This window comes from Lissotriton helveticus, chromosome 10 (genome assembly GCF_964261635.1).
Source record: "Lissotriton helveticus chromosome 10, aLisHel1.1, whole genome shotgun sequence".
NCBI lineage: Eukaryota > Metazoa > Chordata > Amphibia > Caudata > Salamandridae > Lissotriton > Lissotriton helveticus.
The window spans coordinates 58,516,778-58,532,635 of record NC_136071.1 but is presented as its reverse complement, the minus strand read 5'-3'; the positions used below and the strand labels follow the sequence as shown (position 1 = coordinate 58,532,635).

Sequence of the window (15,858 nt, the reverse complement as noted above, 5' to 3'; positions counted from 1 at the left end):
CTTCATCAGCCCGCACGCCTTCCCCTCCGCTGACTACATCCTCCTCGGGGACCTCAACTTCCACCTGGAGAACAACAAGGACCGCAACACCACCACCCTGCTGGACAACCTCGCCAACCTCGGACTCAAACAGCTGGTGACCACCCCCACCCACTACGCCGGACACACAGTCGACCCAGTCTTCTCATCCAGCAAGGACATCACCTTCAGCCACACCACCGGACTCCACTGGACAGACCACAGCTGCGTCCACTTCGGCTTCAAAAGGACCACGATCCACCACCACCAGCAACAGGTTGCACGCAGAAGCTGGAACAAGATCACAGCCGACCAAATCGCGACCTCCCTGAGCAAGAACCCACCCACCAGCGCAACAAACCCCAGCCAAGCGGCCACCAACCTCACAAAATGGATCAGCGACTGCGCAGACGACCTCGCCCCCCTGAGGACCCCGCCTAGCAGACCCGGCAGCAAGAAAGCCCCATGGTTCACCGACGAACTCAAGAGCTCCAAGAAGAACTGCCGAGCCCTCGAGAGAACCTGGCGCAGAGACCCAACACCTGACAACATGACCGCCCTCAAGCTCGCCACCCGAAAACACCACCAACTCATCCACGCAACCAAGAAAACTGCATTCAAGGAACGACTGGACAACAACACACACAACAGCAAGAAACTCTTCAACATCGTCAAAGAGCTCTCCAACCCCAACGCCGGAAACAACGACATAACCCCTTCGCAAGACCTCTGCAACTCCCTCGCCTCCTACTTCCACAGCAAGATCGCGGACATACACATCAGCTTCAGCACTCAACCGACGCACGCCACGACCGAACCACCGCCCCCCACCACCACCCTCCGCGCCTGGACCCCGATCAGCACCGAAGATACCGTCCGCACGATGAACTCCATCCACTCCAGATCTCCGACCGACCCCTGCCCTCACCACGTCTTCAACAAGGCTGACGCTGTCATCGCACCCCACCTGCGGGACATCATCAACACCTCCTTCGACACCGCGACCTTCCCGGAGAGCTGGAAGCACGCCAAACTCAGCGCTCTACTAAAGAAGCCATCAGCCGACCCCACCGACCTCAAGAACTACCGCCCCATCTCGCTGCTCCCGTTCCCTGCAAAAGTCATCGAGAAGACCATCAACAAGCAGCTGGCCGCCTTCCTCGAGACGAACGGATCCCTTGACCTCTCGCAGTCTGGCTTCCGAGCCAACCACAGCACCGAGACCGCCCTGATCGCAGCCACCGATGACATCCGAGCACTGCTTGACAACGGAGAAACAGCGGCCCTCATCCTCCTAGACCTCTCCGCGGCCTTCGACACGGTCTGCCACCGCACACTAGTGCAGCGACTCAGCAACGTCGGAATCCAGGAGAAGGCACTGAAGTGGATCATCTCCTTCCTCGCCGGAAGAACACAGAGAGTCCGCCTCTCCCCGTTCAGGTCTGAAGCCACCGAAGTCATCTGCGGCGTTCCTCAAGGGTCCTCGCTCAGCCCAACCCTCTTCAACGTCTACATGAGCCCCCTCGCAGACATCGCACGCCAGCACAACCTCAACATCATCTCCTACGCCGACGACACCCAGTTGATCCTCTCCCTCACCAACGACCCCACCACCGCCAGAGCCAACCTCCACGAAGGAATGAAAGAGGTAGCCGAATGGATGAAGAACAGCCGCCTGAAACTGAACTCGGACAAGACGGAAGTCCTCATCCTGGGATCCTCACCCTCCGCCTGGGACGACTCCTGGTGGCCCCCCACCCTAGGCAGCGCACCCAAACCAACAGACCACGCACGCAACCTGGGCTTCATCCTGGACTCCTCCCTCTCCATGACCAGACAAGTCAACGCCGTCTCCTCGTCGTGCTTCAACATCCTGCGCATGCTACGTAAGATCTTCCGGTGGATCCCCACCGAGACCAGGAAGACGGTCACCCATGCCCTCGTCACCAGCCGGCTGGACTACGGCAACTCCCTCTATGCCGGAACCACCGCCAAACTCCAGAAGAGACTCCAGCGGATCCAGAACGCCTCAGCACGACTCATCCTGGACATCCCCCGTCGCAGCCATATCTCCGGACACCTGAGAGACCTGCACTGGCTGCCGGTCAACAAGAGAATCACCTTCCGTCTCCTCACCCACGCACACAAAGCCCTACACAACCAAGGCCCAGGATACCTCAACAGCCGCCTCAACTTCTAAGCTCCCACACGCCAGCTTCGATCGACCGGCCACGCCCTCGCCACCGTCCCCCGCATCCGAAGAGCCACCACAGGGGGACGGTCCTTCTCCTACCTTGCCGCCAAGACATGGAACTCCCTCCCGATCCACCTCCGCCAGACCCAGGACCACCTCGCCTTCAGGAAACAACTCAAGACCTGGCTGTTCGAGCAGTAGCAGACCCCCCTCCCCTAGCGCCTTGAGACCCCCTGGGTGAGTAGTGCGCTATATAAATGCCTTGATTGATTGATTGATTGATTGATTGATACGTTTAACTTTTACATGTCCTCTTTGTAAACAAAAGTCCTACATTTTTTTTTAGTACTGTGAAGTCTATCTGTCCCATGGGATAGCATTGGGTTGTATTATTACATTTAATAAGTGCTAACATTTGATTGGGACCAGATAAGCAGTTCATGTTTGGTATCTATGAAATTGTAATAAAAAATCCTCTTTAATAGGAAAGTCACATTTTACATTACAATTTTGAAAATGCCACTTTTAGAAAGTAGGCATTTTCCTGCCCTTAACCTTTTTGTGTCTGCAGCCTATCTTGGATCACATGACTTGGTATATCAAACAATTAGACTTTGTGAATTCCTCTCAGAGAGTCACACATTAGAAGGATTAGGTGTGCCTGAATGGGTAATCTGCTGGGAGGCTGGAAAGGGGCAGAGCTACGCACAGCCCAGCTTGCAACTGAATAGGCTGGTCCCTGTCTACACACAACAGACGTATCACCTCTACATTGTCACTGTAGCCAGCTTGGAGCCAGGATAGGGGAGTCTAAAAATGTCATTCACTTCTAAGAACCTTTCTAGATGCTTCTCCAACCTTCCAGTGGAAGGGTACCAAGGTATAAAAGTAGAACCTTCAGACTCACTCTTCAGTTCACTTCTGGACCTGCAGAAGAACCCTCAGAGGACTGTCTGCTGTTGTGACCAGCTCTGCACTCAACAAGACTGCTGCGCCTGGAAGAATTGCTCTGTTGCCTGGAATCTGCTTGGATCCCTCAGAGGTCTGCTCTGCTGTTGATCCCTGCATATTCACCTGAACCTAGGACTACCAAAGTGACTCCAAGGGCTAGTTTGTTGGCCTCCTGTTCGAAGCCACAGAGACAGAAAAGGCTCCCACCATAATGAAGCTTGAAACTGGACCCAGCCTGAGTGAGTCCTGAACCTCCAGGTGGTGTTCCACCAGTTCCGGACCCTTGGGTGTAGTGCTAAAGGTGCCCAGATGTCCATAACCCAAAACTGAAGACTTAGAAACCTTTGGGCCCAAAACTGCTCTGAGAACCAGGATGAGACCCGGACCAACCTGCTCGCCAATCTGCCTGAGGTAAATTGCCAGTTGGATTGACTTTGCAGCTTCTGCCGCTACGTTCTTTTCTGACAACAGCAGACTCTGTTCAGTGGTCCTTCGCCAAAGAGGTATTTTAACCCCTGGAACTGTCTTCTGTTTCATCCAGCTGGAGATTTTCAAGTTCCAAAAAAAGAGTCTAAGGGGTCCATTAGGATGACGGGCGGACTTTGTCCGCCCGCCACCCTAACGGAGATCGGGACCGCCCGCCTAAAGGGCGGGGGTCCCGACATTGGCATTAGGATGCGCCCGCCACAGTGGCGGGCGCATTCCTCAATTCAACATTGTGGCGGGCGGTGCTCACTGCACCGCCCGCCACAATGTTAAAAACAAATGCACGCATTTGCATAATCGAAGTGGCAGGCACCGCGCGGTGCCTGCCGCTGCGATTATGCAAATGCCCCGTGTGCCACCCCCCTTTGGCCGTCACTCTGGGGGCCCACAGGGGCCCCCCAGAGTGAACACCGCATGCCTTTCCGTGTAAATATGGCTGGCGGTGTCTCATAAACACCGCCACCATATTCAACATTTTCCGCCCTGGCCGCAAGGCGACCGGGGCGGAAAAGTGGCGAGCGGTGTTTTCTTCCGCCGTGGTCCCCCCCGCCATACTAATATGGCGGGGGGAATTCAGGGAAGGATGTCGGGCGGATTTCCCCCGCCAGGCTGGCGCTGGCTACCGCCAGCTTGGCAGGGGCAATCCGCCCGACATCCTAATGGACCCCATAGTCTGAATGTAGAAATATTTACTGTGGTTTCGGTCTGTGGTCTCCGATAATGATGTTTCCTCGGACACCCCCTGCAGCCTTGCCCTGCGGAACCTTACCTTCTCACAATATTTTTCTCAAAGGTAAGCGCTGACGGGGCCAATCCACTTTTTTTATCTGGCCACGCTCCATTATGGTCGTCCAAATTTTACGACTTTGAACCAGTCTCATGCGACTAGATGTCCATTGTTGGCACTTAGATCTTTTAGGAGCAAGTGGTTACCAAGAACTGTCACAATTCATAACTCCGGTTCTATTGATTGGATTTTTGTCATTTTGTTTTCAAATAATTTATCAAAATGTACTTATGTATTTCTAAATTGATGTGGGATTGTTCTTCTGTTGTGTTTTCATGTTATTATGCATTATGTGCTGCATACATTTTTTTACTTGAATATAAGTTAAGCCTGACTACTTTTTGTGCCAATCTACACAGGGTTCAGCACAGGTTCATTTACTAACGTTTGGTGGCTCACCGTGCAAGGGATTGTAGCTGTTGCTTGACTAGGGCTCACAATCCAGTCAACCAACACCATAATTTCTCACAAGCAGAGATTTGGAGTATCCTTTTGTTTACCACACCAGGTGCTCTAAAGAATGATAGACGAGCCAGACAGGTTTCTAGTATCTGCCCCACATACCTGTGACGGGAGCTTTATTTCAGGTCCTATATTTTCTAAAGTTATATTTTATATTTAACATGGTTTCCAATTGGTGTGATGTTTTTAATTCTACTAATATAATACAAAAGCATGGAGACCAAGGTTTTAAAAAATAAATACGGTACATTGCATAACTAGTGGGTCTGGTACACCTAACATGAAGCTTCTAGGGAAAGCTAATAATCTGTATCACCCCTCTGGAGGCATGGTGGTGGTAGTGGTGGTGGTGGTGGTGGGGGTGATACTAAGATAAGCATATAGCATGTAAACCATCTGATGAATGACTCATCTTACATTAATCGCCTTAAATACACAGGGCCTCAAATCCCCTGTAAAAAAGGAAAGCAACACATTGATCTAGGAAACCCACCTCAAAGGAAAGATAAGATGTTGTACGCTTTGGATCATACTGGGAGACAAAACTGTTCCATTCCAATTCGCTCAATATGACAGAGGCACTTCTTTTGACCTTAAAAAACAAGCATGATCTGGAGAGGAGAACAGCGGGAATTAGAGGAAAACCTGGGGAGTTACCTTATTTGTGGTATTTGTTTCTGAATTAAGGCAGGGAAAGGTTTTATAGTTTTACAGTTGATACCAAAATTGTCTGTGGGGTGGAGATTTTAATGCAATTAAGCCCAAAATTGGACCGATCAGTAAATAGTACATTTTATCTCAGGACCCAACCCTTTTTCATAGACGAGGTAGCAAATTTAGAATAATCTGGAAGATACATGAAGGACTCAGCAGGTAAATGAAAGAGACTATACTTTCTATTATCGTGGCCATATATCCTTTGCCTCAATACTCTGGTTTTTGATAGGTGATGCTCCTAGTAATCTGATTCTAGAAACTGACATCAAGCCTCAGGCTATTCCGGAACATTTCTTCTTTTTCTCATCAAGATTGATGTTACAGCTAGAATCAGTGCTTCATTTGTAACAAAATTAGCGCCGGTGCCCAAATAACTGCTCAAGAGACAGCGTCTGGTGCAAGTAAATGCCCCTTCACCGAAGACTAAGGCTACGTAGTCCTGAATCCACCTCATGCCTCTTTAATCCACTGCCAGACACTTCCCGCCCTTTACCTCACTCCTAAAGGCTCCTACTTTCTCCCTTGTTGATGGTGTTTCTGTCTTCTCTTCCTTCTTCTTTCCCATTTGTGTGTTATTACCTCTCTTGTTCCCGGGAAATGTCTGATAAGGAAAAATAAGCGTTGTTGGGCCCCACCGGACCCAAATATCAGTGCCAGTGGGCCTAAGCAGCTTCCACCAGCTGAAATTAAGCACTGATACTGCTAGTGTGGATCAAGAAGATACACCAGTGGGTCTTAGTGGCTGAACAGAGAAGGATCTTCCTCCTGTTGGTGGGTGTGTGCCTTAAATGCTACATCCATATCTTCTGGATAATGAATGAAGAAGCCGATTATTTCATGTGAACATGGACTTTCATGCAAATGATGTTCTAATGTGTTGGTCACTATCATAACAATGAATTTGGATATGTTAATAGCTATTTACAGATATAGATATTTCTTTAGCAGGCTTCAAGCTTTCAACCGTGAACAGATCCATGAGATAATCTTCTTCCTAACAAAAGCCCTTTATGACTCAAACATAGGGATGCCACCTGCAAGAACTATAGTCCTGATATGCATACGGGTAGGGCACAAATTGAGAGTGCAAAATGCATCCCAGCTTGCAATGTGACCGATGTACACATAGCTTAAGTCACAAAATTCCCATTTGAAGAGGGTTACAAAATGATCTGCCTAATGAATAACTATTAAGCAGATCACTGTGTGCAACCCTCTGGGATTGGCTGTATATATATATATGGATTGTGGCTTGATGTGGAGAGCAAATTTCAGTTACTGCTTTTGTCTTCCTAAATGTGAAATGTAAGAAAGTCACCCTTTTGCCCTGATCATCCCCATTTTTGTGCTTAGTACTTGTTGGACTTGGCCCTTTTTGCAGGATCACCCCAGAACTTTTTGCCTTCCTCCTGTAATTTTCTGACGTATTGTTGGTGGCTTTATGACTCTGGGCACTTTATCACTGCTGATCAGTGCTAAAGTGTATGTGCTCTCTATGGAAAACTTGGCAAAATTGGTCTATGCCAGTAAATTAAATGCTACTGGTGGGCTTGCAGCGCTGCTTGCACCACACACCAAAGTAGCCTTTCAAACCTGTCTCAGGCCTCTGCCATTGCAGGGCCTGCAAGCATAGTTTACTGCCACTGTGACGCGGCACATAACCTTGTTGCCACGTCTGCGACTCCCCTTTTACTACATATGAGTCACCCCTAAGGTAGGCCCCAGCTAGCCCTATGGGCAGGGTGCAGTGTAGGTAGAAGGTAGGACATTTGCCTTAACTGTGTGCTATCTCCTGGCAGTGACAAACAGCATATTTGGTTTCTCACTGCTGTGAGGCTGCCTGCTCATAAGTTTGCATTGGGGATTCCCTGATATGTGCTTCTGTGGTAATCCCTGACATGAGAGGGGTAGTGTGACTATGCTTGGTATGATTGGAATAGTAGTGATAAAACCTGCTTATTGGTGGAAGCAGATTTATTATTACTATTTTAGCAATGCCACTTTTATAAGTGGGCATTTCTGTGTGCTATGCATCTTTGTGCCTGCCTGATGTGCATTGACGGTCCGGTTCTGACTGACAGGAGAGAGGGGATGTGCATTTACTCCAGCCAGTCACTGGGAGGTGTTGAGGTGTGTCCTGTGCTGTCCTGTCCTGTCCTGTCCTGTCCTGCCATGCCCTGCCTGGGTGACTCATCGTTAGGCTGAATAGGCCCGGTCTGCATTTGGAGTGGTGGGAAGAGTAGCACCTGCACCTGAATAGGTCTGTGCCTGCCTTTCACAATGATGGCTCAGCCCCCCTGTGGTGTGTCTGGGACCAAGGCTTTCACTAACATTGGAGGCTGTTGTGCACCTGTAAAGACATTTTGAGAGTGCCCCCAGAACTGGTTTGGACGGGGCTCAGAGCCCTGTGCCAGAGAAGAACAAACACATATGGACTATAAGTACTGGGGCTGTGACCCCATGTTTGGCTTGAACTTCAGGAACTGAGTGAACTTGGAGAGAAGACACTGTATGGGACCAGAGGACTGCTGTGTGCCAGGAGAAACTACCACCTGGACTACCTACTTGTGGGACTGAACCTGCTGGACAGCTGAAAGGACAGCCACTCTGCTAAGGGACCCGGTGTGCTGGCCTGCCTGTGCACCGGTTCTCTGCCCCCAGTGATCTCTTAAAGGCTTGGTGGCTTGCCCTGCGGGTAGGAGAACTTAGTACACCAAACGCATGGTGAGCTTTTCACTACAGAAATCTGGGAGGAGCACTTTTGGCTCTGCTCTCTGACCAGCTTGGGTGGAGAGCGCTGTTGTTATCTTGAAGGAGTGGCAGTGCTGTTGGCCTGCCCAGCAATGTGCGGCATGTACTGATTAAGATACAGCAGGGGGCTTTGCAGAGGTGGCCCAGTGCTGTGAGCACCCGCATAAAAAGTGCTGGAAGAGCGCCACGTCACTTTCCTCCGTAGTGGAGGGAAAAACACTTGGTGGAGCTCCTTTGAACGCTGCTCCCTTTCCCCTACCTGACGGTTGCCATAGCAACGGGGAGCAGCTGGAAACCAGGCAAAGGCGACAGGCCGCAGGGCTGAGCCTGGTTGTGAGCGGGGCCTACACTTCAAATTACTAAAGTTCTTAATATCTGTTTCTTATTCTTACTGATTTTCATTTCTATTTCTTTTAATCTTCACCACTTCCCAATTCAGCCTGCCCATGTAGAACTAGGACTTCTCCTATTCTTCCCAATTTAAAACTGACTTTCTCCTCCATTTGTGACCCAAACACCTTCCTTGCTCCCTCTCCGACTACTCCGTTCTCTCTCTCTTTGCTTGCTTCAAGTAACAACATACAAGATATGTCCCCCATCTATCAAGCTTTCAAAAAGTTCCCACATATGCACCAGGGATGGAGCTGTGCTTGATGTTACAGACAGGGCAAGCTTCAACACTGGTGGGGCCAGGTGGGACAATCTTTTTTGTAGCCCCCCATGACTTCCTTCTCAACAGAATCCCTCCATAGACCCTCTCTCCCATACATTTAATTTTTTTATAGCACTACTCAAACGAGTGTGGAGTGTGAGAGCACTTTACATCACACACACGTTATACAGAGACAATGCATATGTTAATCAGTCTATTGGAAATGTTACATAAACAATGAGGCTTACAAGGTGAAGGAACCACATGTCATCCATACTAGTAAGCAGTATATATCTTAGAGTGTTTGGTCTGGAGAAGCCCAAATTTAGGATTTAAAACACCACAGTGATTGGGGATGTCTTTACTAATGAGAATGTATTTCTACCCAATCAAGCCATTTTTAGCCACATTAAGATAATGAAAGATAGGGTAAAAAACATAACGTTCTAACCAATATCATGCAGTTTGCATGCAGCTGTTTGATGACAGTTTATATGTCACTGTGCTGTATTACTATTATAAATTATGAACTGTAAGTAACAAAAGGATCTCTGTGACAAAAGTAGCAACCTACTTAAGCTATCCACATGAAATACAGTGCTGTGATCTTCTTTGAAGCAGGCATAATAACCCTATGCACTCCTTTATAATGTGTGAAAACTGTTACTAGACAACACCCCAGTAGGAACATAAATCACTTGCATTATTTTATCTTGCTATTTTATTGTTTCCTGAAAACTGCTGGACATGCATGGAACTCTGCAGCAGGTGCTTTTCAACTCATAAGTTATATCTAAGCACAGACTCAGCGCCAGGTGCAGTTGCACCAGTCGCACCACCCTAATGCTGGGCTTGGTTACAGAGGGAATTAAATTGCAAGAAGTAGGATGTGCATGGCATAAGGCAATGCGACAGCAATATGGCAGTGCATAAGGTGGCAACTAGAGGTGTGCAAAATGTACATAATTTTGTTTCACATAATTTGACAACATTTTTCAAAATTGCACATAAATAGTACGCGACATGCATATCCTTCATTTCACATATTTAACAAAAACACTGGAAACAGCAGCCATGAATAGTACATTTCATGGAAAACTTCTACCAGGAATGGTGCGTAATTTGGAAAAGTGGCATAATGATTTAATGAGAAAATCCCAAATGTTTGAAAATGACACCAGCATAATTTAAATTTCGCCCAGACATAGTGGTGTCATGCTGTCCTTTGCGCTCCACAATCTCCCAGGTTAAAGAGGGTGGTATCTGCCCCTCCACCCTGTCCCCCTTGTCCTTAACTCCAATCCATGCCCCCATGTATGAAATCTCTCAGAGCTAGAACTTGGTCAGATGATTAACAGATTAAATGGAGAAATGGAAGAGAGAGTGTACATGGAGACACAGTGGAATGAAAGTGACTGAAGAATTAGTAGAAAGGACAAACATAGAGACATCAAATGTATATTGCAAATTGAAGAGAAAATGTATATGAATGAAAAATGTGAAAGAGCAGGACATTTCATCTAAGAAAGCTGTAAGACAAACACAGATACAATGATTTGTTCTATGGATACTGGAAAGCCTTTTTAAATGCATAGATATTCTGTATGGACATAGGGCCCGATGTAGGTAGGCATTTACCGGTCGGTAACGGTCGAATTCGGCCGTTACCGACCGGTAAATGCCTTTTCCAATGTAGGGGGCATGTATTTACAGATTCTGTATTTTTAGCGAATCTGTATTTACCGAATCGGTAAAATTACAGAATTGGTAAATACAGACTCAGTAAAAATACCGAATCTGTAAATGCAGATGTAGGTGGCGCTTTAAACAGCCCCTAAGAATTCGTTATTTACCATGTAATACTATTACATGGTAAATAACGAATTCAGGTGTACATGCACATCTGTGCATGTACACCTGTGCCATGTGACACACAGACATGCCCTTAGGGCATGTATATGTGCCACATGGCACACAAGCCTGACATTGGGGTGCTACAGGGTGTCAAAGTGACACCCCTTTCCCCCTGGCAGGATTTGGTATTTACCGATTCGGTAATTACCGAATCGGTATTTGCCATTGATTCCTATGGGCTTCAAGGCCCATAGGAATCAATGGCAAATACTGATTCGGTATTTACCGAATCGGTAAATACCGAATCTTACAGATTCAGTAATTGAAAAAGAAAAATTACCTACATCTGCCTACTTCCAATTTACCTACACTTAAATACCGAATCGGTATGATTCGGTATTTAAGAGTAGGTAAATCGAGATTACCTACATCGGGCCCATAGACAGTTATTTAACAGTTATCCTTATATGATGATATTTTTTCCAGCAATCTATAAAAATTGATGTCAAGCATTTCAGCAGATGTATATAAAAAACAAGATGAATTTAGTATATGTCTCTACCTGGCCTAATCTAAGTGACATAATGAAAGCTTGTGACTTCTTTAGGTGAAGGAGAAACTGTGTAGTCATGTGTATGAACATCTAAAGTACAAGTGATTAAATCTCTGGAAGATACATAAACTGGCCCATCTCCGTTAGCTTCACTGATTATGTGTTATTGAAAACCTGAAAAAGTCAGGAAATATAATTGTGAGTGCTTTGAATAGAGTATGTGAATTGAATTGCAAATAATTGACAGCCACCAATTCTGTAAGGTATATGTTAGTTATCAATGTTTTTTGGAAAATCTTTTTCTCTGGAGAAGTGCTCCTATTGCTGCTTTGACCTCCTTGTTCTGAAGGCAGTAGATGATTGGGTTCAGTAAAGGAGTAATCACTGTGTATATGACACTCAAGATCCTGTCATAATTCAGTGCATAGCTGGAGGTAGGTCGGAAGTAGATAAAAATGACAGTCCCAAAGAATAAAAAGACTACGGTCAGATGAGAACTGCAAGTCGAGAAAGCCCGGCGCCGACCTTCTGTAGAGCGCAGTTGAATTTTAGATGAGATGATACGAATGTAAGAGACTACGACAAACAAGCTGGGGACCACGATTACCATTGTCCCTTCAGTGAAGATTACCAGCTCTTCTGCAGATTTGTCTCCACAAGCAATCTTTAGTATGGCCGCTATGTCACAGAAAAAATGATGGATGCGATTGTTCCCACAGTAAGGCATCCTGGCAATGGGGATGGTGTGCAACAGCGAATGGCACCAGGCAATGACCCAGGATCCAGCCATCAATCCAATGCGGACGCTGCGGTTCATCACCTGATGATATCTCAGTGGGTTGCAGATGGCCACCTGACGATCGTAAGCCATGACTGTGATGATGAAAATCTCAGTAATGCCAATGGCCACAGAGAAGTACATCTGGCAAAAACAGGCCGGAGAGGAGATGACCCTTTTCTGGGTCAGAAGATCTGACAGCATCCGTGGCACTGTGACTGTTGAGAAACAAATGTCTATAAAAGACAGGTTGGCAAGGAAATAGTACATGGGTGAGGATAGCCTGGAGTCTCGTTGAATTACAATAATTATGAAAATGTTTGCCATCAAGGACAGGGTGTATATTGTGAAGAAGAAAACAAAGAGACTAACTGAATCCTTTTGAAACTCAGAGAATCCCAGAAGTGTGAATTCAACTGTATGGTTATTTGCCATCCAATAAATGTGGTGGATCTGAAAGAAGTAGAAATATGATTATAAGTATACAGTTATAGTTTACTTTTTAGAAACCTATCTAGAGATTGAGAGCCCGATTCACAGAACCAACTTAAGAAAAAATCCTAAATTTACTCCTTTTGGTATTCACAGAAGTTAGGATTTTGTCTTAAGTTTGTCTTAAGACAGACTTAAGACAAACTTAAGACAGACTTAAGTTAGGATTTTGTCTTAAGTCCGTCTAAAGTCTGTCTTAAGTTTGTCTTAAGACAAACGTAAGACAAAATCCTAACTTCTGTGAATACCAAAAGGAGTAAATTTAGGATTTTGTCTTAAGTTAGTTCTGTGAATCGGCCCCATGGTGTCGCCACAGGTCTTCATTCGTCATCACAATTCCAGACAGTACAGTTTTGCAATGTTTAAAAGTACAATTAGATTGTTGATCACTTTTCAAGGAGTGGAAACATATCCACACACATAAAAATCATAAAAATAAAAAATTGTGCAACATATGTCGTGTTTATTAGCACCTTTGCATAACAGAGCAGAGTTATCTAAATAATTATATTATTTATTATTTGTTTTGTTGAGGACCAGCAAGACTTAGTTATTTTGTTTTGTTGAGCACAAGCATTCCAGCTTGCTCCACTCTGCAGCAGAGAGTTTGCTGCAGTTGCAGTGGTGGTTTTGGCCAATTTGAATAATTCATAGGCTTTTACCACCTTGGACCATCCTCTCATCATAGGTTTGTGGTCCACTACCTCATACAGATATTAATCTTGTAAAAGATTCTAAAATATGGTTGCAGCAAAATACACAGCTACTGCCTTTTGTGAGTTCCCTGCACTCAATGTAAAACCGGCTCCTGATCCCTGATCCCCTAAAAATGCGGCAACCTGAATCAACACTTGAATCTTCTCAGTCCTAGAGCCCTTGTTTAGGGCTGCACACAGTGTTTTTTATCATGTCCATCTTCTCTGTCTCACATTAGCTATGAAAAATACACAAAGGTCGCAAAGTTCTACAAGAAGTTGATTGTGATTTTCTATGAAAATTAGGACTTTGACTAAACCTTTAATTTCACATTCTCCCCACTTTCAACATTTTGTGTGTGCCATTTTGGTGTATTCTTTCCTTCATGAAAGTCAAGATGCCTGTGAGGATAGGATATTCAAGGTAATGCACCTCACATACAAAATGCTGATCTACAAGCTCCCATCAACACATTTTGAGAAAAGGAAATGAGAGATGAGGTGAAAATAAAGATTATTTCAGGCGCGTTTTATTAAAATCTGTCACCTTTGGCATAGGGGTTAGACTGGCATGATCATCTGCACACTGGATCACTGACATAATATTGATTACACTAATATAGAATTACACAAATATCGAGAATAAATTATCGAATACAAAAATATCGAAATCTACAAACAGGTAAGTACAAAAAAATCGAATCAAAAATATCGTTAAAAAAATATAGTTAGTCAAAATATAATTTTTTTTAAATGACTTAAAATTAAAAATTAATGAAATATTAAAAATAATTAACTAAAATACACTTAAAAATACTTAAATAAGCTTCACAATATTAAATAATTAATTGAAGCTATAAAAAAAAACATCCAATTTTATTTTTTAAAACACATATATATATATATATATATTCACTGAAAAAACCATAGGTTTCAGGAGTTATATAGTTAGGAATTAGCTTTTAAAAAACCTTTGAAATTCACTCAATAAACTAGTTTTAGTGGTGTTATAGTTAGCTGGACATTTTACTCATACAAAACCATTGAAATTGCTCCTATATAGTTAGTTGTACTAACTATATTTCGCGCACCCGCAATCCACTGCTGATGATGTCACATATTAGATCATTCATGACATGGTCAGTGACATCACTGATGACATCTCAAATGACATCACTGATGACATCACTGATGACATCATCCAGTGAATGTGGTTTGCTTCGTTATTTAAATATGCATTATATATATAGCAATTTGCATTGAAGAATAAGTGGATATATATGAATAAATATTTGGATGGAGGATTTAGTAGCAGTGTAATTGACTGTTTACTTGACCAATTTATAATGTCTCACTAAATAAAGTGGATAGTGACTAAACTGTGTGAATATCTGTATCACTTTGTCAGTTGTTGTGTAAATTGATTCTACAGTTGGTTACTAGCTATGTGAAAGTCTATATTAGTTATTGATTAGTTAACTGAGTATTTGTATGGGAGTGTGAAAGTGTGTGTGTTTCGGTGGGGGTGTGTGACTGTCCAAAGATGTGTGAATAGTTGATTCAGTAGATATATGAAGTTAAAACTACATGTTCTAACAGTTGTTTGGGTGAGTGAATATCTTTATGGGTGTGGTGATGAGCAAATATATTTCTCAATGGTACAGGTCCAACAAACTAGAAAAATAAAAGGCAGTGTATGTGTCAGTTGTTGTATATAAATAAGTATACATAAGACAGAATGATTGTGTGAGTGACTGCATGGATAACTGAATACTTGTAATAATGATTTTATAATTCACTAAGTATGACTTACAATCTAGATGAATAGAAGAAGTGGTGTTTGTATAAGTGTTTTGCTAAGTAAATATGTAAGTATGATCCATTGTTTGCATAAGTGAGTAGGACGCCCCTTTGCTGGGGCAGCTGTGCGCTATAGAAAAATAAATAACATAACATAACATAACATGACTTCATATGTGAATAGGATGCGTGCTGTTGTTTAATGTCGATATATATGTATAAGTATTTTTGATAGTGTTCTATTGTTCATTGACAGCATGTATGAGTGAATCCATAGGTAAGTGATTAGATGTGTGTATACATCTATGAATCACTGAGTGGATTTTTAGATACTTGTATTGCTGTGACAATGGATTTAAATATAATACTCTGTATTTTACAAAGAGTGATGAAAAAATGTAATAGTGTATGAAAAGGTGTATGTGATTGTCACGTGGATGATGTCATCAGTGATGTCATCAGTGATGTCATTTGAGATGTCATCAGTGATGTCACTGACCATGTCATGAAGGATCTAATATGTGACATCATCAGCAGTGGATTGCGGCTGCGCGAAATATAGTTAGTACAACTAACTATATAGGAGCAATTTCAATGGTTTTGTATGAGTAAAATGTCCAGCTAACTATAACACCACTAAAACTTATAGTTTTTTGAGTGAATTTCAA

The 15,858-nt window shown here is 44.2% G+C and overlaps 1 protein-coding gene across 1 annotated transcript in view; it reads right to left on the bottom strand.

Moving 5' to 3' along the window:
* Positions 1-11,702: 11,702 nt before the first annotated feature.
* LOC144783879 (olfactory receptor 5F1-like) overlaps positions 11,703-15,858 on the bottom strand; it is a 103,147-nt gene continuing 98,991 nt past the window's right edge. Inside the window, exon 3 of the mRNA XM_078662623.1 lies at positions 11,703-12,656. Coding sequence (XP_078518749.1) covers positions 11,703-12,656 — 954 coding nt within the window. The remainder of the gene's footprint in view (positions 12,657-15,858) is intronic.